This window comes from Oryctolagus cuniculus, chromosome 17 (assembly GCF_964237555.1).
Source record: "Oryctolagus cuniculus chromosome 17, mOryCun1.1, whole genome shotgun sequence".
NCBI classification, from domain to species: domain Eukaryota; kingdom Metazoa; phylum Chordata; class Mammalia; order Lagomorpha; family Leporidae; genus Oryctolagus; species Oryctolagus cuniculus.
The window spans coordinates 6,762,868-6,776,260 of NC_091448.1; the positions used below are offsets into that span (position 1 = coordinate 6,762,868).

Consider the following 13,393-nt stretch of genomic DNA (forward strand, 5'->3'; position numbering starts at 1 on the left):
AATGGTTAAGTGCTGTCGGTGTCTCGGCATTCTGGTTTTGGCACGCGACACCAGTCGCAGCCATGCTGCCCTTGTGTGCTCCCACGGCACTCCAGGTGACGGGCAGTCCAGGGCAGCACGGGCACCCGGGACAGACTCCTATGTAAATGTCTCCTCACCCGGCCGGCGCCGATCTCCGGTCTGTGTAACTCTGACACCTGGACGGGTCGCCTGTCCTCGGGCGGGGGCTATGAGGGGTCGCACAGGAAATACTTTTGAGTTTTGGGGGGCACAGGGTTTCTGCTGCAATTGCTCAACTTTGCCAGTGCAGGGTGAGGCTGCCAGAGCCAACAGCTGTGTGAGCGGGGCTGGGTTCCGGACTTCATTTAGAAGGGCAGGAGCAGGCCGGCGCCGCGGCTCATTAGGCTAATCCTTCGCCTGCGGCGCCGGCACACCGGGTTCTAGTCCAGGTCGGGGCGCCGGATTCTGTCCCGGTTGCCCCTCTTCCAGGCCAGCTCTCTGCTGTGGCCCAGGAGTGCAGTGGAGGATGGCCCAAGTACTTGGACCCTGCACCCCATGGGAGACCAGGAGAAGCACCTGGCTCCTGGCTTCGGATCAGCGCGGTGCGCCGGCCACAGCAGCCATTAGGAGGTGAACCAACAGTAAAAGGAAGACCTTTCTCTCTGTCTCTCTCTCTCACTGTCCACTCTGCCTGTCAAAAAAATAAAAAATAAAAAAGAAGGGGAGGGGCAGAGGCCTGCTGAAGGGGCTAAGGGACTAAGGGCGCACCACTGCGGGGCCGCCGCATGCTGACCCAGGTTCGGACTCCCGCAGCCCTCTCGGAAGGGCCCTTTCAAGAGGACCCTGTCTGGAGGTCCAGCGCAGTTCCTGATGCCTGCACTAGACTAGAATTCTCGCCCTCAACTCTGACTTTTCTCCTTATGGAAAGTTCTCGTAGATGGGGACACACTTGTGAGTATGTTTAACCATGAGAATCTGTGGCCGAATTAAATCATCCCCACTAGGGAGCCAGAGTCCACGTTCTGGGAAGAAGTGCAGGGAACAGCGCACAAGCGGTCTGCGCCGGCCTGAGAAGAACCATCTGCTTTTCCTTGGTTCTGAAAGAGCCTCATGAGGCGTAGGAAGGACTGACCTCATATTTTGGCACGCGGATATTACAAGCAAAGCGGAGAGAGAGTGAGAGACTTCAAAAAGGTCATGGAAAAGTGGAATTAAAATTCAGTTTATATTGGTGCCAAAAATATTTAAAATCCATGTAAAGTTTTTTCATAATCTGCATTTTCCATGCATTATGAAAAAAACATTTTTGCACCAAAATAAATCCATACTTTTAATTCCATTTCCCACAAGTTTCCTGAGAGCAAGCCAGAGAAGCATCTGGACAGAATCCCATCTGTCCGCCTTAATGAAACATCTACTTCCTACATAACTGTTTCAGATGCCAATACCTTTATTCACTTCTCCCCCTCTCCTGTCCCAATACAATTTAAACGGTTAAACCTGTACCGCAGCCGTCTGCACCGCACGCCCCTCGCAGCTCCAGAGCTTTCGTAAGCGGCGTCCAGGTCAACATTGCTTACGCCAGCGCTGCAGCTCTTTGGATAAACAGAGATAAAGGTTACAGACCCACGCGGCGGCCTCCCCCTCTCCTGATGTAGGCTTCTACCTCTCGCAGACACAGACCTACTGTTCCGTTTTTTGTTTTATGAATTTATGAAACGTCTACTAAGCCTGTGCCTATTAACACCAGGTTTTACCAAGTAGACCGCTTTCAGACTGGCAAACCCTGAGGGGAGCCTTGACCTCGGTGGGCCCTGGTTTGGGCCGCACTGTTTGTGTGGGAAGACGAGCAGAGGACTGTGCTCGCCACGGGGCTGTGCTGGGCCACCTGCCCTCCTTACCAGGCACTGATTTAGCCAAAACCCTCCAATTACAGTCAAGCCCCGGTTTTTTAAAAAAGTTTCATCATGCTGTACGTAAAATATAGTGACCTTTATTTGTCCATTATAATCTTGTACTTTTATACTGAAAGCGTCTTTATTTTTTTTAAAAAATTTTGTCCTTGGAGCTTATTTTTCTAACTGGAGAAAATACTGCATTTTTTGGGTTCCTAATGATGTCTTTTTTCCCCTTAAACTATGAAGATACATTTAATTACATAGTACTTAAAAGGAGCCAATGTTACCTTGAAAGGGAAATAAATTTGGGCATTTTCCTTCTGGCTAAGGCTTGGTGCCAGCTCAGATTCCTAGAGGGGAGCTTGATTTTTGGATGCAGAAAGACTGGGACGCTGGGAGACGCCGGCACCCTGCCGAGTGTCAGCGGTTTCTGTTCCCGCTCCCCTCTGGGCCACCCCGCTGTGGTTTCAAGGCAAATGCGGCACCAAGGACAGCACCTGCCCTCTTTGAGGGACACAGATTTGGCCAGTGGATCTTCTAGACCGCACACCACCAAGGACAGCATTAGATGGAGGACAGGGGCAATTATGTAAATTCCAGTCAAATCCTACAAAGGCCATTATAAACAAAGTCTCAAATCCTCCCTCCCCATGTACAACCCAGATCTCCAGGCAATAGCTCATTTACTAGGGGATGTCGGGTACTGCAAAACTGGAATAGGAAAAGCAATTCAGAAGGTGCCTACAGTGCAGCGCGGCCTGTCATTTAGGCTAGAGACACAGAAAGGCTTACTCAGATGCCTGAAACTCCAGCGACAGCAAAGGATGAAGTATCCCGTGAAGAGCATCGTGATGCCACCGACTCCACGCTGCCTTACGGTGGCGCTGTACCGGATCCAGCCTGTGCAAAAGGAAACACGCCTGGCCGTTACATGTGACCTGGCACCAGGAAGCCCCGTCGTCGGTCTGGGAGCTACTCCGGCTAGCTCAGCTGGCTTGGGCGACTGAGCTGCAGTTAACAGAACTTACAAAGACACAGTTCACAAACACATAGTTTATGCACATGAAAAGGCTAAAATCCAAAGACCTAACCTTAACAAAATCACACTTCTTTTGGGAGCTTGCTTAGTCTGCAGTGGGGAGGAGACTAACACAGCCGGTTCATCTGAGGTAGAAAACCTTGCTAGCTTCAGGAGGAGGCCTCGTCACTATGGGAGAGGCAGAAGGAGGGCATCGGAAATGCAAGCTGCTCCGTCACTGGCAGCTCCTATTCTATTAGCTTTGGTCAAACTCCAAAATGAAACGAGATAACAGAAGGCTGGGGAGACAGCACACTTGTTCTTCTCTTTTCCTCTTCCTCGTTACAAAAGCCTGAAGCAACAGAAGCTTCTCCCAAATGTTTGCAGTCAGCAACAGAACCCAGCAGTCAGCAAGTCCAGTCTCACCTTGCTGCACAGCTCCCAAGAGCCTCTGTAGGGAGAAGCCGGGCGGGGGTTCCACACTCACGTCAGTCGAACTTCTTTCCAACAGAGGAACTACGGTTCCAAACAGAAGTCACGGTGATTGTTCAGCTGCATTTACCCCCTCCCCAACATTTCATCGCCAGCGTTCCCAAGTCTGGGCCTCAGGAAAGCCTGTTCTGAACAGGTAGGTTAACGGTCTCGGCCTTGGACTTCACCAAGTGTTCAAAGTGAAATGCATGGCAGGTGGAAAACAGCCTTTTCTCAGAAGGCTGCGTGAGGAGCCCCCTGGTGGTCAGCAGCTCTGCTCGGCTGCGATCTGAGGACCACAGTGTGCCCAGGTGACCCCTGTGCACACCGTAATGAGGTGACTCACTCACACCCACCATCTGCTACACTAGAGCGCCAGCATCCTTATTTTGAAATGCTGGGGGCCAGAGATGGTTCAGACTTTGGATTCTGGGCTATCTGAACGTATACAAGTGAGGAATCTTGAGGATGGAGCCCAAGTCTAAACATGGCTTCATTTCTGTTCCATATGCACCGTGTAACACAGCCTCAAGGTGGTTTTTTTCTTTTTCTTTTTTTTGACAGGCAGAGTGGACAGTGAGAGAGAGAGACAGAGAGAAAGGTCTTCCTTTGCCGTTGGTTCACCCTCCAATGGCCGCTGTGGCCAGCACGCTGCGGCCAGCGCACCACGCTGATCCGAAGCCAGGAGCCAGGTGCTTTTCCTGGTCTCCCATGGGGTGCAGGGCCCAAGCACTTGGGCCATCCTCCACTGCACTCCCGGGCCACAGCAGAGAGCTGGCCTGGAAGAGGGGCAACCGGGACAGAATCTGGCGCCCCGACTGGGACTAGAACCCGGAGTGCCGGCGCCACTAGGTGGAGGATTAGCCTAGTGAGCCACGGCGCCGGCCTCAAGGTGGTTTTATTAAACATTTTTAGTGTGCCTGTGATGCCACGTGAGGTCCGGTGTGGAATTTTCCACTTGTGGTGTCAAGCTGGTACTCACAAAGCTTCAGATTCTGTGGCATGTTTGGGGTGTCTGGGTTCAGGACGTCTGTCACTACCAGCTACAGTCAACACGTATGTCACCCACTGCTATTACTGGCTAGCAAACATTTCTTTGTGCTTCATACACAAACACCTTAAGGAAAACCAGAAAAGAGGGCGTATGCTGCTCACCCACATTTTCCCCGTACCTGTCTTTATGTTTAACGCAGGCAGGGAATCTCTACCACTGAGAGTTCTCTGGTCTTGGTTTGGTTCATTAGGTTGAAGGACAAATCAAGCAAATTTTGATGCTAGGTTTAGGAGGTCAAAGTTGCTGTGGATGTTAAAACATGACTCAACAGTCATTTTATTAGGGTAACAGTGAAAAGAACCACGTTAGCTTCCAAGGTATGACACGGAGCATCAATGGGCAGTAAGGGACCAGGCTCTCTGGAGTTAACTCCCTTGCTAAGACTAGTCCCTTCAAACAATACGGGTAATTCATGCATCTTGGAAAAAATGAGGAGAAAGACATCATGAAAACTGCCTGTGGCCGGCGCCGCGGCTCACTAGGCTAATCCTCCGCCTAGCGGCGCCGGCACACTGGGTTCTAGTCCTGGTCGGGGCGCCGGATTCTGTCCCGGTTGCCCCTCTTCCAGGCCAGCTCTCTGCTGTGGCCAGGGAGTGCAGTGGAGGATGGCCCAAGTGCTTGGGCCCTGCACCCCATGGGAGACCAGGAGAAGCACCTGGCTCCTGCCATCGGATCAGCGTGGTGCGCCGGCCGCAGTGCGCCGGCTGCTGCGGCCATTGGAGGGTGAACCAACGGCAAAAGGAAGACCTTTCTCTCTGTCTCTCTCTCTCACTGTCCACTCTGCCTGTCAAAAAAAAATAAAATAAAATAAAAAAAAAATAAATAAAAACACACAAACTGCCTGTGTGGTCACGTCCGCAGCAGTGCCAGGTAAGCCTATCCACTTCCGGCTATGGACTAAGCCAAACTTAGGCGACATCAATCCAGGCTCTGAGCTGGGCTCTCGTAAGCCTACAGCCCAGGAAGGCCTGCTCGGCACCCACCTATCTTGTTCTGGTTGTTTTCAGTGCCTTCTCTGCCTGCTGCCCATGCATGCTGGCTTCCAACGGAGGGCCTGAGACCGAAACCCATGGCCACACCTATCGTCCCTCCCTTGCATCTCCTGGACACTGTCTTGTTTTTGCCTGCCACAAAAGTGCCTACATTTCAAGCCCAACTTACATGGTTGAACTTCCATTGACAGCAGCTCCACACACATACACACACACACACACACACACACACAGATTTATTTACTTACTTGAAAGGCAGAGAAAGAGAGAGAGAGGTCTTCCATCTGCTGGTTCACACCCCAAACGACTGCAACTGCCGAAGCTTCCTTTGGGTCTCCGTGCGGGTGCAGGGGCCCAAGGACTTGGGCCATCCTCCAGTGCCTTCCCAGGCCATAGCAGAGAGCTGGATTCGAAGTGGTACAGCCGGGACTTGAACCGGCATTCACAGGAGATGCCAGCACTGCAGGCAGCAGCTTTACCCACTACGGCACAGCAACAGCCCCTTACGGATATATTTTTAAAAGATTTATTTACAGGGCTGGCACTGTGGTGTAGCGGGTAAAGCCACCGCCTACAGTGCCGACATCCTATATGGGCTCCTGTTCAAGTCCCGGCTGCTCCACTTCCAATCCAGCTCTCTGCTGTGGTCTGGAAAAGCGGTAGAAGATGGCTCAAGTCCCTGGGCCCCTGTACCCGCGTGGGACCCTGAAGAAGCTCCGGCTTTGGATCAGTGCAGCTCTGGCCATTGTGGCCAACTGGGGAGTGACCCAATGGATAGAAGACTCCCCCACCCTGCTGTCTCTCTGCCTTTCCTTCTCTCTCCGTGTAACTCTTTCAAGTAAATAAATAAATCTTAAAAAAAAAAAAAAAAGAACTTTTGGGGGCTGGCGTTGTGGTGTAGCAGGTAAAACCACTGCTTATACTAGCATTCTACGTGGGCACTGGTTTGCGTCCTGGCTGCTCCACCTCTGATCCAGCTCCTTGCTAATGGCCTGGGAAAGCAAAGGAAGAAGGCCCAAGTATTTGGGTCCCTGTACCTACGTGGGAGACCCAGGTGAAGCTCTTGGCTTCAGCCCAGCCCAGTGCTGGCTTTCGTGGCCATTTGGGGAGTGAATCAGCGTATGGAAGCTCGCTTTCTGTAACTCTTTCAAAATAAATAAATCTTTATTAAACAACTTTGAACTTTCATGGAATCTTGGCTAAGAAGAATGGGTTATACATTCCCTTGCTCAGGCCAAGACCTTCAATAGGTCATCTGCCCCTTCCTGTCTCAGAACCCAAAGGACTCCCTCAATGCTTGCAGGCAGGGCTGTGGGCAGACAGCACCAGGTTAGCCTGTGTAAGGCACGATGCCTGCCTGTTCACGTGGTTTTCTCACGTAACCCTTGTATCAACACTGGGGCAGTGTTATCCTCTTTCATAGATAAGGAAATTGAGTTTCAGGGAAGGTACTTCAAAGAGTTCATGCAAAAATGCTATTAAAAGGTAAGTTTATTTTGGTTCAAAAAAAAATTTATTCTGAGGGCAGGCACTGCGGTACAACGGGTTAAGCTGCTGCCTGGAACACTTACATCCCGTATCAGAACGCACTGATGGGATCAAGTCCTGCCGCTGCTTCCAATCCAGCTTCCTGCTGCCGGGCCTGGGAGGCAGCACAATGCCCAAGCACGGGGTTCCTGTCACCCACGTGGGAGACCTGGATAGAGTTCCTGGGTCCTGGTATTGGCCTGGCCCAGCCTTGGCTATTGCAGGCATCTGGGGAATGAACCAGCAGGTGGAGGGTCGCTCTCTCCCTTCTCTGTCATAGTGCCTTGCAAATACACAAATCAATCTTGAAAAAGAGAACCATCAGAAAGTGTTTTGAAATCTATGTGGTATTTTCACAATACCCATTATCCAAGTTGTCACAGGTCCTGCGAAAATATGCCTGAAAGCACCACTGACCTCGAACTAGATACTATTTGATGCCCCTAGAAAATCGGGAGGAAAAAAAAAAAAAAAAAGGCTTCCTGGTGAGGAAAATGAAGACATTTGGGAAGCTCCTGACGAGACTGATTCACAGCCAGGCTCGGGCCAGCGTCCACTCCTGCCTTCTATCTCTGGCCTTCCCCTTGCCCAGTTCACCTCCCAAGCCTGCACTTCCACCCCCTGTCTTGACCGCCACCCTTCCCTGGCAAGTGTACCCCGGCTTTGCCTCCCACTCCACAGCTTCCGCTCATGCTTTCTTTGCTACCGTGGATTCCAGATGCTGCCTCTGCCCATAAACCTCAAACCTGGTTCCTAGATGACCTGTCCTGATTACATTCTGAACACAGTGCTTGCTCCATTCAAGGGAATTCTGAAGTCTTTATGCTTGTCTTGGGTCTGTGCAGCCTGAATAACCACCCAGCCTCTACTGGTCATGCCTCTTCCCAATGTAGAAATTCAGCCACTAGCTGTACTACAAGCCTGTCATAGCCCACTTCAACACTTGGTAGAGGGGGAGAGGGAGGGGGAGGGGGAGGGGGAGGGGGAGAGGGGGAGGGGGAGGGGGAGGGGGAGAGGGGGAGGGAGGGGGAGGGGGAGAGGGGGAGGGAGGGGGAGAGGGGGAGGGAGAGAGAGAAACCATTACTGCTGACTCCTGGAGCAAAAGCAACGTTTCAGAACAATCAGAAATCTGCACTGAAAAGTCTAGGTGTAAATAAGCTGATAGTGAAAAACGCTGTTGATTCCAAAGGCAGAGAGCGCTGTGAGTGGCGGGATGTTTACCTTGCGAGTGACCCGCCCCCTCGGGACTGATGAGCTGAGGCGTCTGGACCACTGCATTCCGATACTGAGGCTTCTCCGGCAACACCCCGAGTCCAAGGTAAGCAGGATAGAGTTCTGGAAACCACTCCAGCCCCATGGAACTGGGAAGGGTCTTTCTCTCCCCAGGGTCAACATGACTGAAGAAGGGGCTTTTAGAAACGTGAGGCTGGGCTGACTGCAAAGACTGCTGGCACCCAGAGGGCAAGGCTTGGCCAGATCTGCGGTCCAGAGAGCCCGGCCCCTTACTGTCCATTAATCCTCCTACATCAGGGACTCGATTCCGAGTTCCTCCTGCTTTCTCTTCTTGAAGCACTCTGATAGCCAAAGAGGTAAGACTCTGATTCCTTGACTGCAGGACAGAAAGACACCCATCGTGAGCTTTCTCCCTTGGAGTGAACACAGGTGAATGCAGACCTTCGTCTCGAGATATCCTCTCTATGGCTGAATCACCAGTCTTGAAGCTGCTTGTGGAAGTCCACTCCTGCACCCCTGTGCCAGACACGCCTGCCTCGGCATTTCCTTTGCTCCCACAGGCCTCTGCTCCCAGGGTAAGTCCTTTTTCTTGGTTCTGTTGGACTTGGGTTTTTCCTAATGGGCTAATTTTAAGGGCTAACATGAGTGACTCTGTGTCCTCTCGCCGAGTCTCAGTGTCTCTGCCATCAGCAGAGATGGCGCAGAGGCGAGCCCTTCCCGCGGAACCTCTCTCACCGCTCCACGCTGCCAGCCTTGCTCCGTTAGCCTCCTCATGGAGGGTCTTTGGAGAGCTGTGATGACCACCAACAGGCACATCTAGTGGTTCTACCAGAAGTCCCTGTCTTGGGGCATCAGCTGTGTCCCGTTTCAGGTCAGCAGAAGTGGTCTGCGCAGCTGAGGGATATTTTCTTCCTTGATTTGACAAAAACGGTTCCAGCGAGCCAGCCAGGAGAGAGGCTTCTGCTTCTGGAGGGCTGCATCTCCTTCCTTCCGATTTAGGTAAATCTTCGCCAAGTCCTCTTCTAGGAGATGCGCCCTCTGGTGCATAAAACTGAGCCTCGGTTTCTGGGTGGAAACTGACCTTGGGCTCAGTGTTTTCTGACATCCTGAACGAGAGCTGAGTTTGATGGCTGATGTCTTGGTCTGGCTTTGTGGTGGTGCTTGCTCTCTCTGAGCCAACGGCCAGGCCTGGAGGGGGCTCATTTGTCTGTGCTGGCTTGTCCCGTATCAGTTTAGTATTTTTTCCCTCACTCTCTAACTTTCTTCCTTTGGCTTTAATTAAATCTTTGAGGGGCTCTTTCACTTTTTTAGTGCGTGCAGGCGTAGTTGGCTTAGACTGCTGAACATTTTGGTCACCAGGTAAGGTTGCTCCCAACATCTTACAGTACGGCAGGTGGGATTTTAATCTTTTAAATGGCTTCTTGCAAAAAGGGCACACCTCCATTCTGGGCTGATTATCACTCATCTTCTTCCTGCAAAGGGCAAATATGAAATTATGAGGTGCACCTAGTTTGTAAATTAGTATTTTGTGTTATTCGTAACAATTCAGGCTACAAGGAAACTTCAGATTTGTACATTTCTTACAGCTTCCTAGGGAATCTACCATACAAGTAGGTGAGAGACTTACATCTAGTTGATAAATGATCAAAGAAAAGAAAATGTCCAAAATACTAGCTGGAGTAAAATGTTTGCTATTTAAGGTTACAGCAAGTCAACTGGTATCACTTGAGTATAAAGGAGAAGTTCCAAAACTATATCTTTCAAGCACAGGATTCCAAAGTCACTGATCAGAGAGTAGAAGTTTCCACAGTAATATATAAAAATGGGGTACAAAAAGAAGCTTTAAAGATTTATTTATTTATTTGAAAGGCAGAGTTACAGAGAGAGAGATCTTCCATCCGCTGGGTCACTCCCCAAATGGCCACAATGGCTGCAGCTGGGCTGATCTGAAGCCAGGAGCCAGGAGCTTCTTCAAAGTCTCCTATGTGGGTGCAGGGACCCAAGGACTTGGGCCATTTTCTGCTGCTTTCCTGGGCACATTAGAAGGGAGCTGGATTGGAAGCAGAGCCGCGGGACTTGAACTGGCACCATGTGGGATGCTGGCACTGCAGGCAGAGGCTTTTACTTGCTATGCCGCAGTGCAGGCCCTGCAGGAAGCTTTTAGAGCGACTGGCATGGCACAGCAGGTGAAGCTGCTGCCTGGGATGCCAGCATCCCGTATGGGCGCTGGTTCAAGTCCTGGCTGCTCCGCTTCTGATCCAGCTCCCTGCTCAGGCGCCGAGGAAAGCAGCAGATGGCCCAAATGCCTGGGTCTCGCCACCCACCTGGGAGACCCAGATGGAGTTCTGGCTCTTGGCTTCGGCCTAACCCAGCCCTGGCTATTGCAGCCATCTGGGGAGTGAATCAGCAGTTAGAAGATTTCTCTCTGTAATTCTGCCCTTCAATTAATAAATTCAGAACTCCCATGAGAAGTGAAGCTCCACCAACATGTGATGTGTTAGTAGCATGTATGTGTGTCCCCATACATGAGGGGAACTTCCAAATGCTCGTAGAGAGCAGGATGAAAAGAAATTCATGAATACAAAGGGTTTTCATGGGGCTGGCGCCATGGCACAGTGGGTAAAGCCACCACCTGCAGCGCTGGCATCCATATGGGCGCTGGTTCGAGTCCCAGCAGTGTATTATGAAAAAAAAATGTGTGGATTTTAAATATGTTCGCAAAGTAAAACTTCTCTTTTAACCCCGTTTTCCATGAACATTTTGAAGTGCCCTCATTTATACAAATACACATATATAAGATGCACACATATGTACCAATATAAACATGGAGGAGAAATGGTCCCCAACTTTTTATTTAGGGTTTGTGGTACAATGGGGTATTGGCAAATTTATTTAGTTTGAAATCTTTGTTAAATACACACTGTGTAAAAGAAAGTTAAAATATATGTACCTTGTTATCCTTAGAGTCAGGAAAAGAAAATGTTTAACTCCGAAGTTTGGCTAAAAGTTATTTTATCCGCTTTATTCCTTCTGCAAAATAAAATTCCGCGGGCAGAGGGCATCACCCCAGCACTGAGTCTGGCCCGTGATGTTTGTCGTTTGGATTCTCTCTGTAAACACAGAAATGTTATCATTACACAGAAATGTGATGAACATACCCCTGACCACGAAACAGATGGAAAGAACGACTGGGGCTGGTGTGTGGTGCAGCGGGTTGAAGTCCCGGCTGCTCCATTTCTGACCCAGCTCTCCGCTGTGGCCTGGGAAAGCAGTGGAAGATGGCCCAAGCGCTTGGGCCCCTGCACCCACGCGGGAGATCAGGAAGAAGCCCCTGAGCTCAGCTCAGCCCTGGCCACTGCAGCCATGTGGGCAGTGAATCAGTGGATGGAGGACCTTTCTCTGTAACTGTCTTTTTTTTTTTTTTTTGACAGGCAGAGTGGACAGTGAGAGAGAGAGACAGAGAGAAAGGTCTTCCTTTGCCGTTGGTTCACCCTCCAATGGCTGCTGTGGCCAGCGCACCGTGCTGATCTGATGGCAGGAGCCAGGTGCTTCTCCTGGTCTCCCATGGGGTGCAGGGCCCAAGCACTTGGGCCATCCTCCACTGCACTCCCTGGCCACAGCAGAGAGCTGGCCTGGAAGAGGGGCAACCGGGACAGAATCCGGCGCCCCGACCGGGACTAGAACCCGGTGTGCCGGTGCCGCAAGGCGGAGGATTAGCCTAGTGAGCCGCGGCGCCGGCCCCTTTTTTCTTTTTTTTAAAGATTTATTTTATTTTATTTATTTGAAAGAGTCACAGAGAGAGGTAGAGACTGGTTCGCTCCCCAATTGGCTGTAGCAGCCGGAGCTGCGCCGATCCAAAGCCAGGAGCCAGGAGCTTCTTCCAGGTCACCAACGCGGGTGCAGGGGCCCAAGGTCTTGGGCCATCTTCTACTGCTTTCCCAGGCCACAGCAGAGAGCTGGATCAGAAGTGGAGCAGCCGGGACTCGAACTGGCGTCCATATGGGATGCCGGCACTGCAGGCGGTGGCTTTACCCGCTGCACCACTCTTAAATGTCTTTTAAACAAATAAAATAAATCTTAAAAGAAACTATCTTCGAGACAAATAATCTTGGCCAATCTAGTTACCGACGCGACCGACCCACCTTAGGCTGCACCAAGTCAGACAAGGCACAGAGAGGATGAAAGCCGCGGCCCCCGAATTTGCAAACACACAACTGCAGCTCAAGTACCTGTGGAACTCAGAGGTACAGAGAGCCACAGACTGGGACCTCCGATCCGCTGGTTCCCTCCCGAGATAGGCCAGGCCGGCCAGGAGCCTCTTCCAGGTCTCCCACGCAGGTGCAGGGGCCCGAGCACTTGGACCACTGTCCACTGCTTTCCCAGGCCATCGGCAGGGCGCAGGGACGGAAACGGAGCGGCCGGGCCTCGAACCAGCGCCGCCCCGGGAGCCTCTTCCAGGTCTCCCACGCAGGCGCAGGGGCCCGAGCACTTGGACCATTGTCCACTGCTTTCCCAGCCATCGGCCGGGCCTCGAACCCGCGCCGCCCCGGGAGCCTCTCTCCCCAGCGGCGCTCCCCAGGGCCGGCTTCCCCGGGGGTGCCCGTGCTCCCGCGTCCCGGTCACCGTCGCCGACAGGAGCAGCCGGGCCGCCTGTCCCGGGGCGCAGAGGGTCCAGGCCCGCCAGCCTCGCGGGCACAGGGCGGCCGCTACCCCTCACCCTCACCCTCCTCCTCTTCCTCCTCTCGCCGCACCCGCGCTTCTCCGCCCAGCGGTCGTGACCCCCCACGCCGAGGCGACCCCGCGCCCCATCAGCAGAGTCCCCGCCGCAAGAAGCAGCCCCGCCCTCCGCGACCCCGGCAGAGCCGCAGCGTCCCCGGGCCGCACCTCAGGGTCCCGGAGCTCCCAGGTCGCAGCCCCCAGGGCTGCCCGCGAGCGCCGGCCCAACCCCCGGATACAGGACCCCCGGCAGGCCGTCCACGCAGCTGCCTGACGGGGCTCTCAGTTTGTAAAAATATCCTCACAGGGACTTAATCCAAGGTCTTGTGCCATCGCATCGTGACACACTTTAATGTATTGTACTCCTGGCCTCAGTTTTATACCGGGTGCCACCCCTTATTTGTGGACAGGCGGAGCTCGGGCTACCTCTCACGAGGTCCTCGCCCCGCAGCTCCCAGTCGCTCCTCCCCCTCAGACGCGCCTC

At 52.5% G+C, this 13,393-nt stretch overlaps 1 protein-coding gene across 3 annotated transcripts; it reads right to left on the bottom strand.

Annotated features, from left to right (window-relative positions):
* Positions 1-1,432: 1,432 nt before the first annotated feature.
* Positions 1,433-13,377, bottom strand: MTNAP1 (mitochondrial nucleoid associated protein 1). 3 transcript variants are annotated; one of them, XM_051825139.2, is made up of 6 exons: positions 13,078-13,377; positions 11,144-11,303; positions 8,182-9,665; positions 3,343-3,432; positions 2,691-2,798; positions 1,433-1,595 (listed from the first exon to the last, which is right to left on the bottom strand). In XM_051825139.2, exons 3-6 carry the CDS (start codon positions 9,656-9,658, stop codon positions 1,567-1,569), a joined length of 1,704 nt encoding a protein of 567 aa, XP_051681099.2. In that variant the 5' UTR covers positions 9,659-9,665; positions 11,144-11,303; positions 13,078-13,377; the 3' UTR covers positions 1,433-1,566. The 3 variants fall into 3 exon arrangements, with proteins under 3 accessions (XP_051681099.2, XP_051681100.2, XP_008269991.2); XM_051825140.2 differs by lacking the exon at positions 13,078-13,377 and adding an exon at positions 12,423-12,901; XM_008271769.4 differs by lacking the exon at positions 3,343-3,432.
* Between the last annotated feature and the right edge of the window lie 16 nt (positions 13,378-13,393).